Below are 21,231 nucleotides of genomic sequence, written 5' to 3'. Positions count from 1 at the left end.
CCACAGAAGTGCAGGATCTTAGGAAAACCACATTATCTCATTGGCTGAAAAGAACTTCACAAGAACACAACTTACTCCTAAAAAGCTAGGGACAGAGCTCTGAAGAGCAGGCCACAGCAGCCTGTCTAGCAGTCCCAGAGTGACCAAAGGCCATCAGCAGCAATGTGACTCTCTTAGAAATATGAAGAACCTCAAATAAAGACTGTGCACTTGCCAACAAGTGCAGCATGCTTATGCTGTGTGTGTCACATCAGGCAGGGTAAAGAGTCTCTGTCGAGGAAAAAGGAAGAGGGTGTCATGTGCCTTGTGAGGCTCTTCGTGGAGGTTCTCAGTAATCATTATGACCGACCTGGGAAGCAGGGCCCAGCAATGCCACGGAACTGCTTGGGAAGCCAATCAGGCCTTCTCACCTCTCTGAGCCCACAGAGGACCCTGCTGTGTTCACGCGCGGCCACCACTACAGAGGACGACTCCCTTCTGGCAGAGGCTACGAGTGGAGGGAGCCCTGTGCCCAAATCCCAGCTCCACACCTTTTCCCTACACGAACTCGGCAGTCCTAAACTACTCTGAGCCTGGGTTTTCCCATCTGTAAAGAGGCAGCTGCAGCCTTGGAAGGACTGCAGGGCCTGGTGCAGTGAAAACCAACCAAGAGCCCTGGTTTCCATTTCTAAACTTCTTGAAGCTTAACATGCCCTCAGAAAAGGTCACAGATCAAAAGCACACCACCCATGTGTATAAGCTTGATGCGCCCTGCCTGGGACACGACAGGGCCAGGGGGTCACCACTCTCTAGGAGCAGGCAGCCCAGGGCCATCCCAACCCGAGTCGGCAGGCAGGGCCTTCTGCTGGACCCACACAGCCTCCAACTAGGACCATTTTAGTCCCTCTGTCTGCTTTATCCATGCTGTGTCCCCAGGTCCAGAAGAGGGCGTGGTGCCTAGCAGGTCTCTATAAATGCTTAGAGAAAAAGAGTGATTTCTGCTCAGTGTTATCTAAGTACATATCTTATTCCAAATATCTGTCTGCATCTCGAGAGCAGTCCTAACACACCACCCAGTTTGGCCTCATCCTTTCAGATCAACTCGCACCCCCGGCCACTCCTCCCTTCAGTCGGGCTCTCTGCTAAGTCCCAGACTGTCATGTGAGAAACAAGTCCTTGCTGGCAGGGAGTTCATAGTACAGATGAAGAAGCAAGCAGTGACCATACAACATGCGGGATGAGCAGGCACAAAGGCTGCCTACGCTGGCCAGGAATGGTCCAGGGAGGCCTCCTGGAGGAAGTGCTCCCTGGGAAGGAAACAGAGGTCCGGTTGGAAGAAAGAACCCTTCATGTTCTCGTGTTCCAGAAGGCAGCTCTTTGAGACAGGCTGCTACTTTGCTCAGGCTGACCTTGAACTCCTGGGCTCATGCGATCCCCCTGCCTCAGCCCCCGGAATGCAGGGACTGTGCATGTACCACCGCACCAGGCTCAGGTCATACTCATCCTGGAATGAAGGATTTAGTCCAAAGTCCACTGGGGCCTTTCACTGGAACAGGAAAGGAGAGTACAAATGATGGACATTTGAGCCCCTCGGTTCAAACCTTGGGCTTCTGAGATCTCCCGTCCCCATTAAATCATAACATAGACGTGTTCGACTTGCCACAAACTGACACCCTGTTTCTTGCTGTCCCTGGCCAACACCAGGACATCAGCCTCAACTTCCATCACCAGAGCGCCTGTGTCAGGAGGGCGCCCGTGCGATGCTGATGGCTGTCCCACTTTATCTGGCAGTCTTCCCTGGGGACCAGTATCCACCTTTACAGATAAAGACCCTGAGGCTCGGATGAGCTGAGCCACTTGCCCACAGTCACACAGTCACACAGCTGTGGCGGCTTAGCTGGAACCCACGCCCAGGTCTTTTCCACTGCAGGGCGCTGCTTTTTTCCATGAAGTCCACAGCTGCCAAGAAGCTCCAGGGGTCTTGCCCCAGGGACAACAGGAGATCAAGAGCTGACTTTTAGGCTGGAGGTGTAGCTCAGTGTACAGCACTTGCCTCCCATGTGCAGGGCCCTGGGTCCCCTCCCCAGCACCACCCAAACAACAACACAATTGACTTTCCTTTCAGCAGTGAGCAGGAAAAGTAAGTGGGGCTCAGGAAGAATGGCTTCTGGAACAAAACACAACACAAACATTCACACTGCAGCCAGGAAGGGAGTTCCTCACAGGCACAGGGCAGCAAGCAGATGCTGCACCGGGCTCAAGGGCAGTGTGGTCAGCCCTCTGGCCACTTGCCTGCACCCTGCAGCATGATGTCACATCACAGCTGTCTGTGTCTCCATTCCAACAAAAGTAAAGCTGCCTCAGGCTAAGTTGAGTCATCAGCCTATGTTGCTCCTGGTCACAAAATTGCTAAGCAGAAAAGGAAACATCTAGAATGAAAAAGGTCCCCAACCTCTTCAGGTACCCGACTCCCAGCAGGACCAGCGTCACCTCCCTGCGAGTGAAGGCGAGCCTGAACTGGCCAATGGCAAACACCGCCCCTTCCCTGCTGCCATCCAGACCTGACCACAAGTGCCTGGCGGCCTCTGGGTGTGTTCATCTCATCATCTCGACCAACACACAGGCTGCCAGGACTGAGGCCGGGCTCTGCATCACCAGCAGGGTGCCAGGCTTTACCTCCCAGAAGCTGTCACTGGACACCTCCAGGCCCACGGAGTCATCATAGGGAACAGACATCTCTCTAAAGGGTGAGGCAGCAGCAGCAAGCTCCCGGACTCAGGGGTCAGCTTCAGATGCTCAAGATCTGCAGACACACCTAAGGAGGAAAAGCACAGGTCACTGCAATTTCCCATTCTCAAGGAAAAAGGAAGTCACCCCATCCAGAACTTCCATGCTCTCCACTGTCCATCCACACAGGCTGAAAGGTTTCTGTTGGGTAAGAAAAAAAGTCATGAACGTAAGCAGCTCTGGGCACTGGCCTGTGTACAGCACAAGCTCCTCCATCTGTCTCCATATTATCGAGGAAACCTCAACATCTTCCTGAAAAGCTTAAAGAACTCCCTGAAGAACAGTCTGTGTTCTCAGATCAACACGATTGATACCCTGGCTGAATAACCTTCCCCATCCCTCAAGGAAAGGACAGAGATCATGCATGGAGAATATGTGGAAGTGGCGAGCAGGGCCCCTGGGTCAGGACTGCCCCAGCCCATCCTAACCATCTGGAGGGGCGAGGACTGGATGAAACCTGGGTGGACTCAAGCCCACCTTCAACACCTGACCTCATTCTCCAGAGTTTCCACCACATTCCGCTTTGGCTAAGCATTGATCCCACTCCCCATTTTGATGGACTCACCCAGAGAAAGCCCAATTCACACCAGTTTAATCTCAAACCCTCTGTGTGAGGCTTAACTAGAAAGAGAAAGACAAACCCACCATTTCTGAGTAACAGACTCAAGGCAGGCCCAGGCAAAGAGCAATCATTTCCCCTGCTAGCAGGAAGATGGAGGGTCCTCCACATTCATAGCACAGATGGATTTGCCAGGGCAACCTGCATGCAGCCCAGGTGAGACAGGGACTTCCCGAGCTACAGGGCCAAGAGGCCAGTGCCTTAGCTTAGCAGTGGGAGGAGCTGGTCTCAGCTATGCTCCTTCTTGGAGCACCTACAAGGTACAAGGCTTTGTTCTAGGTACCGCCCCTATGTCATCCATTAATCCTCACCATTTCTTGGGAGACAATCTAGAGATATAGTAATAAACACAGGCACTAGAATCAGGCTGCCCAGGCACCAATCCCAGAGCTGCTACTTACAGCTGGGCAACAGTGGGCAGGTTACCTACCCTCTCTGTGACTTAATTGCCTTATCTATAAAAGAGAGATAATAATGAAACCTACATCACATGATTGCTGTGAGTCAAATACATACAAAGAGAGCTTGGAACAACACTTGATCCACACTAAAAACTGTGAACACTAATTACTATTGTCATTATGGTTATAAAGTAATTATAATTACTATCATTCCTTTTGTCTGTGTTACAGATGGGAAAACTGATGCTCCCGGAGGTTAAATACCTAGCACCCTGTAGTGTTCTCTCCATTATACCAACACGTTTTCAAAAAATAACCTAGGGCTGAGGATGTGGCTCAAGCGGTAGCGCGCTCGCCTGGCATGCGAGCGGCCTGTGTTCAATCCTCAGCACCACAAACAAAGATATTGTGTCCACCGATAACTAAAAAATAAATGTTGAAATTCATTCATTCTCTCTCTCTCGCTCCCTCTTTAAAAAAATTAAAAAATAACCTAAAACTTAGTTAAGTCAGGTGTCCTATCACCTAAACGCTAATTGCTGGTGGAAAGAGTTCATTCTGGCAGACCACAGAGCTTCCAGAAGTAAACGCGGTCATCGATACCCAGCAGGAACAGGTTAGGGCACTTTAGAGCCAGGCACTCCAAACCACTCAGGCTGAAGAGGCAGAGCTGGTCACAGCCATGCACCCAACAGTGGGCTCTTCTCACTGAGAGGACCCCCAGTGAGCACTCCTGCTTTGGGGCTCCACTCTGCAAACTGCTAAAATATCACAAAGGCCACCCTGCCTAGGTGCCACATTTCACAGTGTTCCCTTCTCCTATGGACTCCTATGCTACCAGCCAGGGATCTTCTGGAGTCACCCAGCCCATTCCTGCAGCAGCAGAAAGTTCCCTACTAGAGCAGCTGTCTCTGCTCCAGGCCCTCAGGGAATACCAGGACTTTTGTATGGGGTGAGCCTCACGGTGGCCCCACCAGGCCATTTTCTGTCTGCATGTAGCTGTGGTTCAGACGCTAAGAGAAGATCAGTTCTGCACAAAATTTAAGTGCCTGCTAAGCACTTGGAGCCAAGAAGAGGCTCAGCACAGCAGCCAACTTTTAGGGGCAAGAGAGTGAAGGGGTAACAAATCCAAGACACCAGAGCCACCAAGGGTATCTATGGGAGAGGATGCCTGTTCCTGCTATACACGAACAGATTTGAAAGCCTGAAGGTCAAGTTACTTATGCAAGGTCACACAGCTCACAATAAATGGTGAGAGAAAGCTTGAAAACCAGGTTCTAAAATCTGAGTTCTTCATCTAATAGTACATCACATATAATTAGCAATTCATGGTTATCATGAATGAAATACCAGGAAAATACCAAGGGGGCAGGAGTCCCTTCCTCCACAGAACAAAGGGAAAGGTGGGAAAGGGGTAACAGGCAGATGGGATCTGTTCAAGTATTGAAAGGAAGGGCTTCCTTTCTATAAAGGTGGTCAAGATGGGTCAAGGGGGACCAGTGAAATTTCCTCTGTCCCTGGAAATCCACAAGTGGTGGTTTCACATATGTGACAGAATCAGCTCTCAAGCTTTATGCTCAAAAGGAATATTCTACACAATGAATGAGACTGACTGGTACCACAGACTCAATATGGCCTACTCCTGGGCCCAAGTGACCTCGAGTCACATCAACACACCCAGGCACAGAACTGGGTCAGCAAGAGTAGAAGGAAAGAGTAGGAATCGTCGTGTGGCTCAGGGCACAAGGGTCTCTGTCAACCTGAAATGGGAAGAGAGGAAACCTGCTATTACCAGCTGCTGTGGGCAAGTCTCATCCATTGAGTGAGTATCTAAGTTTCAGGAACTGGGCTAGTGCTGAGGATGCAGATAGTCCATGAGCTACGCACACTTCAATTTCTTTTAAATAAAATTCAAAAATATAGCTGGGACGGTGGTGCATGCCTCCAGGCCCAGCTATTTGGGAGTTGAGGCAGGAAGATCACTGAGCCCAGGAATTCAAGATCAGTCTGAAGTGAAACCTCACCTCAAAAAACAATGATTTAAAAATTAGTGATAAAACTAGACTCGGACAGTGAGGAAATAAGAAATGTTAAATCTTGTCAAATGCAAACAGAAGAAAGGATTTGCTCTATAACACTGTAAATGAGTAAAATTGGTAATAAATGTTTGATGACTATTAGAATAAAATTTCATGATGTCTGCTCTACATATTTACACAAGAAAAATGCCAATACCCAATGTGAAAGGGGTGTTAGAGTACCAATCAACTTTGACATTCTTCATCTTCTTTTTTAATGGATTTACAACTTAGGAAAAAAAGAAAAGTAACCCGTTTTCCCTACAAAGCACTGAGAAAAAAGTTTGGCAGAGAAAGTAAGGGAGGGAGGGAAGAAGGCCTACCACAGCTCCACACTCCCTCCCAGCTCGCCTCCTGGCACCGCCACAGTCCCCTCTCACGGGAGAAGGCAAGTGCGCATAGTGGGTGCACACACGACTTGGTACCTAAAGCTGCAGACAAGTAGCTGAGGTGAGAGGAGAGGGCAAGGGACACAGCCTTGTTCTAAGAGAAAATGCGCTTCTGGTACAAAATGCCCCTCATAAGCAGATGAACACTGGCTCTCCGTTCTAGTACGGACCCTCCCGTGAGGGTCTCCCTTCTTAAGTGAGTATTAGCAGCTGATCTGAACCATAGCAGGCAGGCTGTACCCCAAAAGGTACCACGCTGAACTCCACACACAAGCCACCAGAGAAGGAACTAAACTAGCTGCCTAACGACATCACATAGGTGTTTAATAACTCTCTGGTGACTGAATTACACCCTCACGGGTGGCTCTCTTGACTGGAAGCTGCCGTGTTCGCTTCACAGGTGTGGTCTGCTGCTCCACCCGGAGTCCAGGGCAAGCGTTCTCCAGGGGTGGAGTAAGCCAACCTCAAGGTAGCACCGTGCTCTGAGCACCTCTCGGCACTGCTAGCTGTTCCAGGGGAGCTTTGACACATTATTTCTGGTTCCTCAAACCCCCCCACAGGTATATTACTGTCCTTATTTCTCAGGAAAGCAGCCAAGGTGTGAGGGATTCAAAGCCCTGGTCCAGAGCCCTCTGCTCAGGAGTGCCAGCCGGAGCTCCCTCTGCTCTGGAGTCGCAGAGCTTCTTACTGGTAGGGATCCCCACAGCACCCCAAGGACAGCAGGGACTTTTAGTCAGAAGTTGTTTTTCCTTTTCTTTTTTCCCCCTCACACACAAATGTCCTTAACCATTTAAATGGTTGTGATTCCAGTATCCTCTGAGCTGAGGAAATCCCCAGTTTGGGGAAACTGAGACTTCGGAGGGGAACATTCCTGCTAAAGGAAGAGATGCTGCTGCTTCTGCTCCATCCCTTCTCCCAGGAGCAGGAGCTGGCCTGGCACCTGCCCGTCCTGGGCACACGCTGTGGGACAGGCTGTTCTCTAACCCTGGAGGTACTGGACACGTCTAACCCCTCCCCATCAATGCCAAAAAATACAGACTGTGCATCTGATAATTAACTGCTGCCTCTCATCTGGAAGAAAAAGTTCCAGAAAGACAGCGGGAAGCTGAGAAGAAAATGGGCCTCCGCTCTGCCTCTGGAATTCAGGCATTCATCTGTATGAGGGTCACCGTCCTCTGTGAGGCAGGCATCACAGGCCCTGTCACCTCCTAAGGTACTGAGGGGCTCCACAGCAATAAGAGGTACAAGAGAACTCTGGGAAAACAAGACACGACAGACAAATGAGTCGTTACTGCTCTCTCCTATGCCAGGGCCTGGGCTGGCACTTCTGCACGGTTCACACTATCTGATCCTCAGGACTTGACTGATGATCTCGTCCTACAGAAATCGAGCTGCAATACTCAAATCAATACCCAGACAACTCGTGCTGGGGTGAGGAGAGGGTTCCCGCCCTGACACGTTCTGGGCACAAGTTTTTGGCCCTGGAACGGTTCCTGGCCCTGATGCAATCTCACGGGCTATGCTACGTGCCCCACAAGCTAGCACAGCCACGTGGTCATCTGAACTCCACACAACTAATTCTGGAACGAGCCTTTGGTGGGTACTGAATGCCCATCACTGCGGAAAAATACGAAGGCAAGTACGTATGTTTCCCCAAACTGTTTCCTCCAAAACCGTGACACTAAAACAGCCAGTTTAAGATGCACACTCCTGCTGCCGAGGGTCCACTGAGGCGACAAGAAGGAATCTGTGACAATGCAGAGACACAAGAAAGAGGCAGAGCCGCAGGAATGGAGGGTGGACTAGAAGCAAGCAGATGGACCAGGCTAGAGAACACAAAGGAACCACCCAAACACCAGGGGTGGGGAGGGGCCTTGCCAGGCAGGGGACAAGGGAGAAACCCAACAAAACTCTGGTAAGAATTCTCTAGGGCGTCAAGGGTGACTGCATCACCATGAGACATGAATGGTTTGCCACAGAAAAGCAGAAGTCAGGAAACTTACTCTTTTTAGAACTTTATTAAATACCAAAATAAGTAATTTTAGTATAATAGACAAAATTAAATATGAAGCTAGTAGCCAGGTGTGGTGGCACATGCATGTAATTCCAGCTACCTGGGCAGCTGAGTTCAAGACCAGCCTGGGACACATAAAGACACCGTTTCAAAAAAAGAAAGAAAGAAAGAAAAAAAAAAACAGCAGCAGCAGCAGCTAGTGACCTGCATGATAAAACCACAGGAATTTCCTCTTCCATAAAACAGGAGGATAAAGAGAAATGTAAGGGTCAGTGCAGGCAGCCAGGAGGAGCATCTGAAGTCCTGAAGGCCTGGGGACGAGGAGTTTTGTTCTGTGCACCCCACTTCCCCTCTAGCTCAGGGGGCCCACAGTACTGTGTGTGAGAGGGCCTCAGTGAAGGCTGGGTGGTGAGGGTGTGGGCGGGTCACAGCAGCGCCCACTCCTATCATCCGCTGGGAGGAGTACAGAGCTGCTATGGTCACTGAGCAAACTGCATTCATGGGTGGCTCCCTCAGGTCAGCTCCTTGGAGACCATAACATTCCCACTCACATGACAGCGTGCACCCCCGGACTCATCAAAGTGGACAAGCAGCAAACCACAGCTCGACTGCAAGAAAATCCCAAGTGTAAGATGTACAGATCACCACCTTTCCCCCCCCCCCATCCTCTTGAAAAACACTCTCAGGGTCCTCCAGGCTGGCTCACAGTAAGCCCTCCAAAGATGCTCACTGTGCCCACATTCTAACAGGCACTCTTCAGGGATCCAGAATGACTGGGTTGGGTAAAGGGGCCCAGATCTCCGATTCCACTGACTTCTGCCATGAGGACCGTGAACACCGTCAGTCAGCAGCAGCTGAGGTTGAGTGCATGCAGTCTCAGAGGTGAACAGGAAGCCGAGGGTGCCCTTGGCCTCAGCTGGAAGCTGGCATGACCTCCTTCCTCCCCTTGGGGCCTGATAACAGGTATCAGGCAAACAAAAGATACACATTGCATAAGTACCTCTAGTCCCCTTTAATCACCTTAGTTTGTTCCAAAAAGAAAAACCAGTAGAGGTCATTCCTCCCTGGCGCTCATATGCCCGGGGATCTTGGGCTCTGCCTGTGAGTACACCACTCCCTGGAGCACTGGAATAGTCTAGGTTTAATCTCTCTGTTGCTAAAGATACTCGTCATTCTACAAGGTCAAGAATGATGTGTAGGGAATGATAAGAAGTTATGACTGTATGGAGATACCCTAACACATATGGGGAATCACATACCTTAAGAATCAGGCCCCAGTGAAGTTTCCTAACAGCTTCCACGAATTTGAAAAGAACAAACAGTCTTCTATTGCCTGGCCTTTTCCTGGTGTGCTCTTTCTCCCAGCATGTACAACATATTTCTAAGGGAAAATTGTGGAGGATTTTGAAATTTAATGGTCATGCTTCCTAGCTCAGCAATCTAGGTTACCTCTGCCTTTGACTGTTATTTCATAGTACTGTAGAAATGAAGCTAACCATAGTAATTAGAATCATTTCTGTCCATAGAAATGTAAATTGTGCCAAGTATAATGCCACTGACTACTGCTCTGTGGATACTGGCCAGTTTAGTGAGCTTTGTCCATCTGTGAAAGTCCTTTCAGCATTCCTTATCCCACAGTAAACGTTTAGAATTAAAGTGAGTCAGGTATGGTGGTGCATGCCTGTAATCCCAACAGCTTGGGAGGCAAAGGCAGGAGGATTGTGAGTTCAAAGCCAGCCTCAGTAATTTTGCAAGGCACTTAGCAACTCAGTGAGACCCTGTCTCTAAATAAAATATAAAAAAGGGCCAAAGATATGGCTCAGTGGTTAAGTGCCCCTGTGTTCAATCCTCAGAACCCCCCCAAAAAGGAGAGAGTGTTCACTTGAACAGTTTATCTTATTTATTCTCTCATTAATTAATGAATTAAATACACACACACACACACACACACACACACGTCATTCTTTGGGTCAAAGGCCATTGCTTAAAGCAAAAACATTCCGTACAAAGTACTCCTTGGCGAGTCTCCCTGGAAGCCTCCTCCCATCCCTGACCACAGAGCCGCAGAGGGCCTGTCCCTGGGGCAGGCCGGCATCTGGGTTGCACTGCAGCCTCGTGGAGTACAAGGCTGTGCTCGTGGCTTCTCTCCTCCTGGGAGGCAAAGAAAGTTACTTGGGATGGAATGTTCTCCAGGAACTGGGAAGTGATTGGAAGCTCTCCTGCTACTGCTCTGCCCAGGTGAGGGGAGGATCCTTCCTTAGGTAAGGCACCTCTTTACCCATCTGTGCTACAAACATCCACCAAGGACCAGGTACTCTTGTAAGCCTGGCGATGCAGCAGTGAGTGGGACAGACATGGTCCCTGCCCTCTTGGGGCTGATGTCCTACTAGGGCACATGGCATGCAGCTGCAGCATGTGGGAACACTAGAACAGAAAGGAATGGGGCTCTAGAAAAAGAGCATGAGAGAGGGCTTGTCCTCCTCTCGGAGGACCCCAGGAAGATGAGGAGTGGGTATGGGAAAGACAGGCGAGGGGCACTTCCAGGAGAAGCAGAGGGCACTAGTGCTGGGCCTGCCACAGCACCCAGCAGGGTGGGAGGGCAGAAGGGTGGCACTGAGGGCTCCAGGGAAGGGTGACATGGCATCTTGCTAACTCAGATTTTAATATCTGTGCTCTGGTTTTAAAAATCAAAGCCTTGGGCTGGGGATGTGGCTCAAGAGGTAACGTGCTCACTTGGCATGCGTGGGGCGCTAGGTTAGATCCTCAGCACCACATAAAAAAAAATAAAGATGTTGTGTCCACCAAAAACTGAAAAATAAATATTAAAAAAATAAAAATAAAAGCCTCAATTACTTAAAGGAAATGCTATAAAACCCAAGCACAAGCCTGCATTCTCCTGTCATCGCCGTCTCAGAGCCACGCAGCCGCACTGACGCACGCCTTCTCAATGCGAGATGCGCTTGACCCAGCCCCACCCTTGGACCCAGCTATTTCTTCGGAAGGTTTATCCTACAGACAAATTCACCCAAGAGCCAAATTCAAGAGTTCATCATGGCATTGCTTTCAATAGCAACAAACAAAACCAATACAACAAAAAAATTGAAGCTACGACGTGTCCATCCAGAGTAAAAAGTGCAGGTGTGCCTGCGGAGGGACACCAGGAGCCTGTGAGGGTGCCCCAGAGTGAAAAGAGCCACAGCCCCACAAGCAGAGTCATCCCATAGTATTAAAAAAATGACCAGGTATCTGTAAAAGCTCCCTGGTGCCCACGAGTTCCTGCAGGGTCTCAAGGGATATGTCACAGGAGTAAGGGGGGACCTTCAGGTCTCACCTGGTAACCTCCCAAACTACTCTAGGATGTTGACCATCGGTATGAGAAGCTTTTAGTATACAAACTAGCTAATAAAACCCCAGCAAATACCCCATTGTTTGGTGACTGGCCTGAGCTGGAAAGGAGGGGAACCCCACCCTAGGACATGCTCGGGGCTTTGGGAGAGCTTGGGGTCCACCTGTACTCCTGGGCTGGCTCCCCTCTGCAAACCCAAAGAGATGACTTCTTTCTACCATCACGACTGCCACTCACTTTGCCCTCGCGTGACTGCTGTCACCTGTCTCCTAGAGGACCTCCCAGCATGCCCAGCCCCACTTTAGTCTATTCTCAACAATGGGCCCTCCCAATGGCTCCTGCCAAGCCGCTGCAGTGACCTCATGCAGAGAAAGGGCCCAGATCCTTCCAGCTGTGTTCTGCTCACCTCCCCCCAAGTTACCTGGTCCCCAGGCCTCTCCCCAGCCAGCACAACCCCAGCTCCAGCCAGATAACTCTGCTGGTGGTGGCACTGAGGGGCACAGCCAACTGGTCATCCCCTCCTTAGAGTGGCCTTCCTTCTACACAGGCCTGTATTAGCCACTACCTCAGTGAGGCCCCTCTGCCTCCATGGCCTGGCACTCCCAGCCCCCGCCCAGCCTTGTCTTGCTGTCCCAAGCACTATGGCCTCCCAACAAGCTACGTGATTCACTTCCCTGTTCTGTTCACTATCTGCCTTGCCCAGTAGAATGCATGCTCCAGGAGGGCAGGCGCTGGTGATGCCTTTTTCAATGGTACAGCCCCAAAAGCCAGAGTCCCACAGTAACAGTCACTGTTAAAACTTGCAAGAGGAGGGGTTGAGGCTTTAGCTCAGTGACAGAACACTTGCCTGGCATGTATGAGGCACTGAGTTCAATCCTCAGCACTACATATAAATAAATTAAAAATAAATAAATAAAGGTACATCAACAACTAAAAAATTATTTAAAAATAAATAAATAAAGTTTTAAAGAATAAAATAAAACTTGTGAGAGGAACTCAGGATAAGAAAAAATGAACAAGGCTGGGGATGTGGCTCAATGGTAAAGGACTTGTCCAGCACACGTGAGGCCCTGGGTTCAATCCCCAGCACCAGCACAAGGGGAGAAAGGGGAAAGCTGAACTGAAGACTCCAGTTATTCATACAGACTGAAGATCCACAGATGGAAACTAACTGGCACGTTTATTTGAAGATGCTTTAACTCCAGTGGTTAGAATTATGTGATGAACACTACGGTACAGGTTACACCACACCACAAACGGACTCAGTAACCACGGTCAGGGGCATGCAGCTCGGCCATCATCCACCCCCAGCCACCCAGCAGGCCCTCCTACTGCCCGACAGCCCAGGGTCCCAGGCCCGAGTCCCTGCTGCTGCCAGCCTGGCCATGGGCCATTTCTGTTTGCCGCACTGGTCTCCTGCCTCTCTCTAGCCCCCTAGCCTCCGGGAGGAAGGCTGAGCCAGTGCACTGCTTTGTGCCTCTAGCTGTAAAAGCTCAAGTATCTGGCCCAACCTCTTTCGTTTCCAATGATTTCATCTGGAAAACTGAACACTCCTCAAAGGGAAGAGATACAGATCAGCAATCTCTGCAACACTGCGAGGTGCACTTAACTCAGGACGGGAAAAAAACACTGGGTTGTAAGACGTTGAGTTTAAAGGCGTCCCTATGAGGAGGACGCTGAAGCTCAAGGCTGTCCGGTCCTGGGCAGTAAGAAGAGCCAGAGTACGTTTTCACAACTGTGAACAGCAGAACCGTAGGACTATAAAGTTTTAGAAAAACAGTCAGCGCCCCTAGGCAGACACAGCTTGTGGTCGCCCTGGAAACACTCATCTGAAAACCAGGTTGGCTAGCATAGGATCTTAAACCACCTTGTGGTGTAGACCATCCACAGCAAGCTGCAGGGTGGGCTGGCGAGAGGTGGGGCACGTCAGGAGTCCACCAGGACACAGGCCAGTTCCCCAGACACAAGCGTGACTCAGAGGCTGAAATATCAGTTAAAAAGAAAAGGAAATGTAGGGAAACGCCTCTTAGCAGAGCAGTCCTATTCCTCCTGCAAGGAGAAAAATCTCAGCCTGGAAAGGAGAGCGAATCCAGATTCCTCTCAGCCAAAGAACCCAGCCGAGACACAGCGTCCGTGCCGAAGCCTCCAACTTCCATTTGGGCACAATCCCTCTAGCTCTGCTCTTTGCGGCCACCAGTACTGAGAGACCCATGACAACTGAAAATCCAAATGCCATCCCTCAGCCACCACAGTACAGAGCTGTCACAGCCAACGAGGGCACCACCCACAGGCACTCCACGCCAGGCTCTGCTCCAGCGCAGATGCTGCGTCCCGGCCTTTCTTCTGCCGTCCTGGGCCGGCCCCACTGTCATCACAGCCAACCAGCCTGTGGCCCCCTCCTCAGCCACAGGGCAGGCACCTCTCCCTGAGGTCCACCTGTCTCCCTGTCACTTTCAAAAGCTTTCACACATCACCCTGTGGTCCAGCACTTACATCGGATGTCAGCATTTCAGGTTGTCCTGTCAGAGCCAAGTTGGGGACAGGGCACCGCCTGTACAGCTCTGCACCTTTGTCCCATGACTCCACCAGGACAGTCTGGCTCAAGCATCCTGAAGACAGTGGGCAAGCTTCCAATCTGACACCCTCCCTCTGCACTTAAAGGGCAGATCACACCCCCTTAAGAAGTGGGAGACACCCTAAGAGGAGCGGGAAGACCACCCCCCACAGACACTCCGCGGCACACAGCGCTGCCGTCTTGGGAGTCCTTGCAGTAACTCCCCCCACCCCCCACCGCCTACAGCACCCTGTAACTCGCTATCCACCTTACAGGAGGAAGTTTCAGGAAGCCAAACATGACCGGCCATGAGTAAGAAGTGGACAGAGTGGAGGAAGCAGAGAGAGCTCACAGGAAAGCAGGGCTGGCTGCGTGGAGTCACTCTTGGCAGGAACAGGAATCAGGCTGGCTTGGTTTTTAATAAACATCAAGGACATAAATGACACTCATAGAATCTTAAATATGAAACTTATTTAGTATCAGCTATCAGAGTGCTTCATCTGTAGATACCCACGGGGACGACTTCTTTGAACTTGGCAGGACATGCCAATATCTGAATGGGATTAAGTGCACCCAATAGGCAAGAATGGGTACAGTGCGCTTGTGGCCTAGATGTGGGGAGAAGGGAACCACTGGTGTACACTGCCTGGAATGCCAATTTTTATTTTATTTATTTATTTTTTTGGGGGGGGGGACCAGGGATTGAACTCAGGGGCATTCAACTCCTGAGCCACACCCCAGCCCTATTTTGTATTTTATTTAGAAACAGGGGCTCACTAAGTTGCTTGGTGCCTCACAGTTGCTGAGGCTGGCTTTGAACTCTCAATCCTCCTGCCTCATCTTCCTGAGCCGCTGGGATTACAGGCGTGCGCCACCACACCCAGCTGGAACGCCAATTTTAAAAGAAAAATATCCCAGGCATTCACATATCTGCAAATAAACAGAATGAAGAAAGCTACACTGAACATAATTTTTAATGATTCAAAAATCTTTTTTTAATCTCACAAAGGGCTCTCAGGGCTCAAATTTGGAAGACTCTTCTCAAATTTGCCATCAAACAGCTGTGGGACTTTGGACAGACCCCTTATTGTTTTAGCATCTCATCGCCTTCATTTGAAAAGAACAGAGTTGGATGAAATTGAAAACTTTTAGAAGAGCCTCCTAGTGGGAACAGATTGTGAAAGAACTTGCATGGAGTAGAGCTAAGAAACGAGGAGAGTGTGTATCTGTGTTGACTTTGACGATGCAATGCCTTGGGGCTTCACTGCACCTGAGCCTTACAGCCCCCTTTGAGCACATCCCAACGCACCAGGACCCCGTGTCCAGGTTTGAACTCTTTCCCGAGGTCTCATGTGAAACAAGCCACACAAAGCCTAAGCTTCCCAAGCACATCTACATCACAGAAATTACAATGTTAGTGACCCAGAAGCTCATCAATCCAACGTGTCTTATGCCTACAGATGCTAAAATTCAAAGGGAAAGCTGATAGCAACCAACACACATTGCCTCAAGAACTCACGGGTGTTCTGATCCCAGGTCCCAAGACTTCTCACCAAAGACGCTTCTGGGAGGCCAGGCACGGTCGCAGCAGGGGTCAGTGGGTTGTAAAGGTTAGGCGGGAACAGCGCACCTGCAGGTGACTTACCCACCGGGTTTTCTCTCAAGATCAGCTTGCCCATTCTTAGAATGGATGTCATACTGACCACACAGCTGGGTATCTTGTCAAATACAGGATGTCCACTCTACAATGGTGACCTACTTCCAGTTGGTCCAGTTTGCAGGCTGCTTTTGCTGTCTCAGGGTTCCAAAGAGAGCCCTGCTCTGTCAGGGCTTTGCACCTCCTTTCACACTATCTTCCTCCCTGAAGTGCCTCTCAGATGAGGTCAAGGGACTAATTGTTCTTCAAGGTCAAGATTAGATGACCCCTCAATCAAGGTGGAAGTAGCTGTGCTCCACCCAGGGTTCTAAGGAAGCAGCTTCCCAGCCAGTGACACCAGTGACACCGCAGGTATACAGGGAGTGGCAGGCGCCCCAGACAGGAAACCTTAGGTAAGGGTGGAGGTGGGATGTGGATGGGGCAGAAGAGGGCACAGGCATCAGTGTCCATGGGACACTGGTGCCTGCCCAGAGGGGATGGGGTGAGGGGGCAGGGAGAACTGGGGTCTTTCTACCCAAAATCCCTGTGTGGTTCAAACTTGAGACACTGTCACACTTCGTAACTGTCCAGCTACTGGCTAGACTAAGAACTATTTTACATGCTATAAATACTGTTTTAAATTACCAGGACCACACAGATCATGCCGCTCTTATTGTTTAATGACACAACACTCTCTTCCAAATGAGCCCAGAAAACTTTGCAGAATCCCGGGTCATAACAGATACAGGTAGTTATATGAAAATAACTTCACATTTTCAAAGCAAAATGAAAGTACAAGTTTGATGTTTCCCGGAGGAATATCAACATTAGGTAGGAAAACCCACCCTCATTTACAATTTCTAGTCTCCTCATGGTAACTTGTGCAGACACTCAAATCACATAACCTTCCTGCTCCAAATGCACTGCGCGTCACTGTTAAACCCCGATTCCTTCCCCTTGTGGCAGGTCACTCGGGGCCGGCTCTGCGGGTCCCCTCCATGCTCCTCTCCTGCTGGTCCTGCTCTGCTCCAGCACGGCGACCGTCCCACTGTTACCTCGCCACCTCAGAACTCTGGGACACAAGCACATGCTGTTCTCTGCCTGGAATGCTTTTCCCTGAAATAACTGCACGGCTGGCTCCCCGAGACCACTGGGCCATTCCTCAGGGACACTCCCTGACCATCCTCTCTAATCTAGCCCACCGCCACCATTCTAACCCGCTGCTCTCATCCTAACTCTTCCTAGGCGTCTTCAGAGCTTGGTGCTGTCTACAGCAGGCCTCTCCCAGAGGGGGTCCCACAGGCCCCTCACACACAGTGACAGGTCCTCCCTGCCTGTCAAACTGGCAGACACATGCTGAGGTCTTTGAAGAGTAAAGTGTTGACTTTAGAAAAGCGTATCAGGGTCAGGAACTTTACAGTAATTACACTATCGATTTCACTCATGAAGGCTATATATTAACAACTCTTGGATAACACAGGAAAGAAAAAAAAAAGATAGACTCAGATTAACCAAAGACATTTCTTGAGCTGAGAGTAAAACTTAATTTTTTTTTTTTTTTGGTGATCCTTAAAGAGCCAATCCTTAAAAAAATAAACAAGTAAAGGCAAAATGCCAATTCTTGCTCAACAGCCAGTGGTACAGCCCATCAAATCAGAAGCCCTCCCCATCTGGAGCCTCCTGTTGCCTCCAGAACATCCCAGAAGCACACACCTCTAGAAGGCCACATGTTTGCATTGCTTCTGTTCTTCAAGTCCCCTCTGCACCAGGAGAACCAACTTTGTCAGGAAATACGTCAGTCAACTACACTCAAAATTTTCAAGCATCAGGAATCACTCAAGTGGAGGTGGTCACAGACCTCAAGAGATTAGACACAAACTAGCTCTATGGTTCCATGCATTCTTGGGGCTTTCTTTAAACCCTGAACAATTCTTTAGTAAATTCACATTTCTCAAAGCACTGAAATGCAGAGAAGAATCTCCTAGAATGATCCCAAATGCCTGGAAGAACGGGAAAGGCAAACATGGCCAGAGAATAACAATACCAACATGGTTTTTCTTTAGACTACAGATTCTTGAAGCAACGGATCTGCCCAAAGTGGAAGTCTCAGTCAAGTCCAAAAACAAATTACTAAACAAGATCAAGAGAAAAAAACTATACTCATGCTTGATGATGCCCGAGAACCAAGGGTCTCTTGGCTGTCTGGACCACACTGCACAGTGGTTGAACCCATGAGGCCCACGCAGCCTGTTCTCCCACCATGAACCTGGGAGTGGAAGTGGCTGCTTGCAGAGGACATGACCTGTCCACTCAAACTCCAGTGGAGCCCCACAGCCCATGCCCACTGCATGGGCCATCACAGAGCCAACCCTCCCTCTCCCAACCTCTGTAGGTGACTGAAACAACCAACCCCTCCCTTGTGGAGAAAACTGCCGTCACAACTGGAGGAACATGGACATTATGAACAAGAGGTTCTGAGTATAAGGGGTTGTAAAGTTGATGCTCAAGTGTGTGAAAGTATGAACAAGCAGATTTGAAGAAATATTATGGAGCCATGGTAACAGAAACCACCAAAGAAACTCCAGTTGCGCAGAGCTGTTTAAAAATAAACCGGATACTCAAATACCAGCAAAAAGCTACACTGACTCACCCTGTTCCCCTAAGTGCTGGAGCACAGCCCGTTCTTTAACACACTTGTCTTCCAGGCGTTCCCCTACTGCAGAAACGTGAGGCAAACAGGAGTGAAAAGGCAGCTTTGAACTTTTCTCTAATTTTATCACATGAATAAGATCTTATGTTTTGGGCTGGGAGTACAGAAATGAACATTCATCGGGAGCACTGAGGCCATTAATAAGAGCAAACTAAATTCAAAACAATAACCAGGGCCCTAGAGTGTGCCAAACCCAGTGTTCAAATCAGTGAATCTCAAGAACAACGGCATGGCTTCTACCTTCCAGCTGCAGCTGTGCGCAATGCCGTGCTCCCCTTCTTGGCTTGTGTGAACACCCCCCACCTTGGATCCGGTCTCCCCGCACCACCTCTAACTACACCTGCAGCCTCACACAGGAGACCCTCAGGGCCTCCCACTCATGCCTGCCCTACCTGCTCAGCCCTGACCTCCCGCACTTCACGTGTGGCACGCTGTGGCCTGACTGCCCTTCCTAGTCCACTCCTGTCAGCTGCAAGGCCAGGCTGGAACCTCACCCCTCCTCCTCCATGCTGCTACAGTCCTACACAGTGCCCATACCTGGCCACCTTGTTGCTCCCCCAAGCAAGCCGTCAGCTCCTAGGGACCACACTCAAGTCGCCTGGCTGCCCTGGTGCCTGCACGGAACCTGCAGCTAGCTGCTCAGTGACTGCTGTACCCAGGACATGCCCCTCTGCCCCGTTCCCTTTTCCCTGCCCTAACTTGCAATATCTCTTCTCTCATTCGCCATTTTAAAAAAAAAGAAAAAAAGAAAAAAAACAAAACACTCTCGGGTACCAACTGCCCCTTGCCTGCAACCCTGTGAACACACCAGGTCCCCTCCCACCCCCAGGTCTGGAGTCAGAGCTCCAGGACACCTGTGGAGAACAAGCTCTGCTGCTGGCTGAGCCCTTTCAAGGACTTGTACTTTGGCAGCCCCTGAAAATCAACTCTGTAAGGCTGGTTTTTCAATCTTTTACAACAAAAATTATTCACTAAGTTGCATAATCACTGAAATTTCAATTTGTCTTGTTACCAAAACGCCAGGAAACCACCCAAATGCACACCAACTTCAAGGAGGGACAACTACTTCCTTTGACGAGAACATGCTATCAGCAGGTGCACCAGACCTGCAGGCAGCAACATCAATGTGCGTCCTGGGGAGCAGGTTCCAGAAGGGCTCCACAGGACCCTCAGCCATCAAGTTTAATAGCCATGGTGGGAGTGCAAGTGTCCAGTGAGTGCACAGGTCTCCGAGATAATTCAGTCCTCACCCCAAGTGGGGATGACCTGAGGCTTAGCTCAGGGATTACAGGGAGGCACCTGCCTCTTGTCTGGCAATGACTCGCAGAGGCTCCCTTCGCTGGCTCTGGCATAATTAGTGAGGCTGAGCAGAATTCCTGGGGGCAGGGCACAGCCTCCCTGGACCTTGGATCTCCCTGTTCCTAAGGCAGGTGATCTTTCAGTCTGCTCAGACTCTAACGACCTGAGGGGAGGCTGGGAACACAGGCAAAGGATGGACTTGCTGGAAGTCATAAATGAGAATACATACTGTGCACCTGGTGTCAAAACAGATGATTTTTAAATAAACAAATGAAGAGGCGGTTTTACTTTAAGTTAGCATACACTTACTGGGCACACACTGGTCATCTACCCAGCCTCTATTTACTTTCCATTCTTCCCACACCCAGCACTGGGAATCCATGCAGCCAAGAACATTCTGGGGATGTTTCCCCAACCAAGTACATCCTGGGGAATCCACCAGGTACAGAAAAAAACAGAAATCCCTGCACCTGCGGAGTGTGTGTTCTAGTACAGGTGACTGACAGAGAAGTTGCTAGGCAGAGAAAGAAGGCAAGGAAAAGGGTGGGAGAAAGGGACCAGGAGGAAGCTGAAAAGAGGCGCTTTAAAACAGAATGACTGGGACGGCCTCATTGACACCTGAAATGATCTGGGAGGAGGAGCCGCCTGGGCCTCCAGCCCAGGCAAAAGGAAGAGCCCACGCCGCGGCCAGGGAGGCTGCTGGAGTGTCTGCAGAGGGCAGACAGCTACTGCAGGAGCCCAGGGGAGAGGGTGACGCCAAGACCACCCAGACAGTAGGAGCAATGACAACACATGAGTTTAAGGAACAAAATGACCTCGTTCTTGCAACTTCTGTTTCACCCTCAATGTCTACCACTGACCCCTGGACTAGATTTCCTGGCACAACCATCCGCAAGCCTGTGCTCAGGAGCTGCTGTGTGTGCATGTGTGTGCCCTGCCCTGAGTCCTGTACAAGGAGGGGTTGGACACACACCAGCACACCCAAGGCTTTCAACAGTCACACCCACCCCTACCACAAGCCCTATGTGGCTCCCACCTCGAGTGTCCCTTCAAGGCCCCCTGTGGGTGAGGAGCAGGAACATGGCCTGAGCCTTCTCTACCCAACACAGCTCCAGGAAGCAGGAAGGTCCAGAACCCCAGGGGTCCCACACCATTTAGAGGCCAGTCAGAGACATGGACCCCTGGGGGCTTCTACTGGCTTGGTTCAAGCAATTCTGAACCCCTCTCTGCCTTCTGTGGGCCACCCCTAGAATGTCTTCCTCGGCCTCCACCTGGAGCTCCATGAGGAAGGGCTTCTGCTCTGCTCATCTACAGAGCAGATTTGGGTCCCTGATTTGGGACCCAAATCAGGCGCTCAGGAAGTGAGCAGGGAGACCAGGGAAGGGAGGAGAGGAGATGCTGTCGGCCCTGGATCCTGAA

At 50.3% G+C, this 21,231-nt stretch overlaps 1 protein-coding gene across 8 annotated transcripts in view; it reads right to left on the bottom strand.

Annotated features, from left to right (window-relative positions):
• Positions 1 to 21,231, bottom strand: part of Pacsin2 (protein kinase C and casein kinase substrate in neurons 2) — a 62,362-nt gene that overhangs the window by 23,282 nt on the left and 17,849 nt on the right. For 4 of the 8 annotated variants that reach the window (XM_048803036.1, XM_048803042.1, XM_048803039.1 and 1 more), the window contains exons 1-2: positions 7,373 to 7,407; positions 2,656 to 2,797 (exon numbers count right to left, since the gene is read on the bottom strand). In XM_048803036.1, the coding sequence (XP_048658993.1) occupies positions 2,656 to 2,715 (60 nt within the window). In that variant the 5' untranslated portion in view covers positions 2,716 to 2,797; positions 7,373 to 7,407. Of the gene's footprint in view, positions 1 to 2,655; positions 2,798 to 7,372; positions 7,408 to 21,231 lie in introns of those variants that run through there. The other 4 variants (XM_048803040.1, XM_048803041.1, XM_048803037.1 and 1 more) reach the window with 2 other exon arrangements.

This window comes from Marmota marmota, unplaced genomic scaffold (genome assembly GCF_001458135.2).
Source record: "Marmota marmota marmota unplaced genomic scaffold, marMar, whole genome shotgun sequence".
In the NCBI taxonomy this organism is placed as follows: domain Eukaryota; kingdom Metazoa; phylum Chordata; class Mammalia; order Rodentia; family Sciuridae; genus Marmota; species Marmota marmota.
Note: the sequence above shows the minus strand (reverse complement) of the source record. Positions and strands in the feature narration are given on the sequence as shown.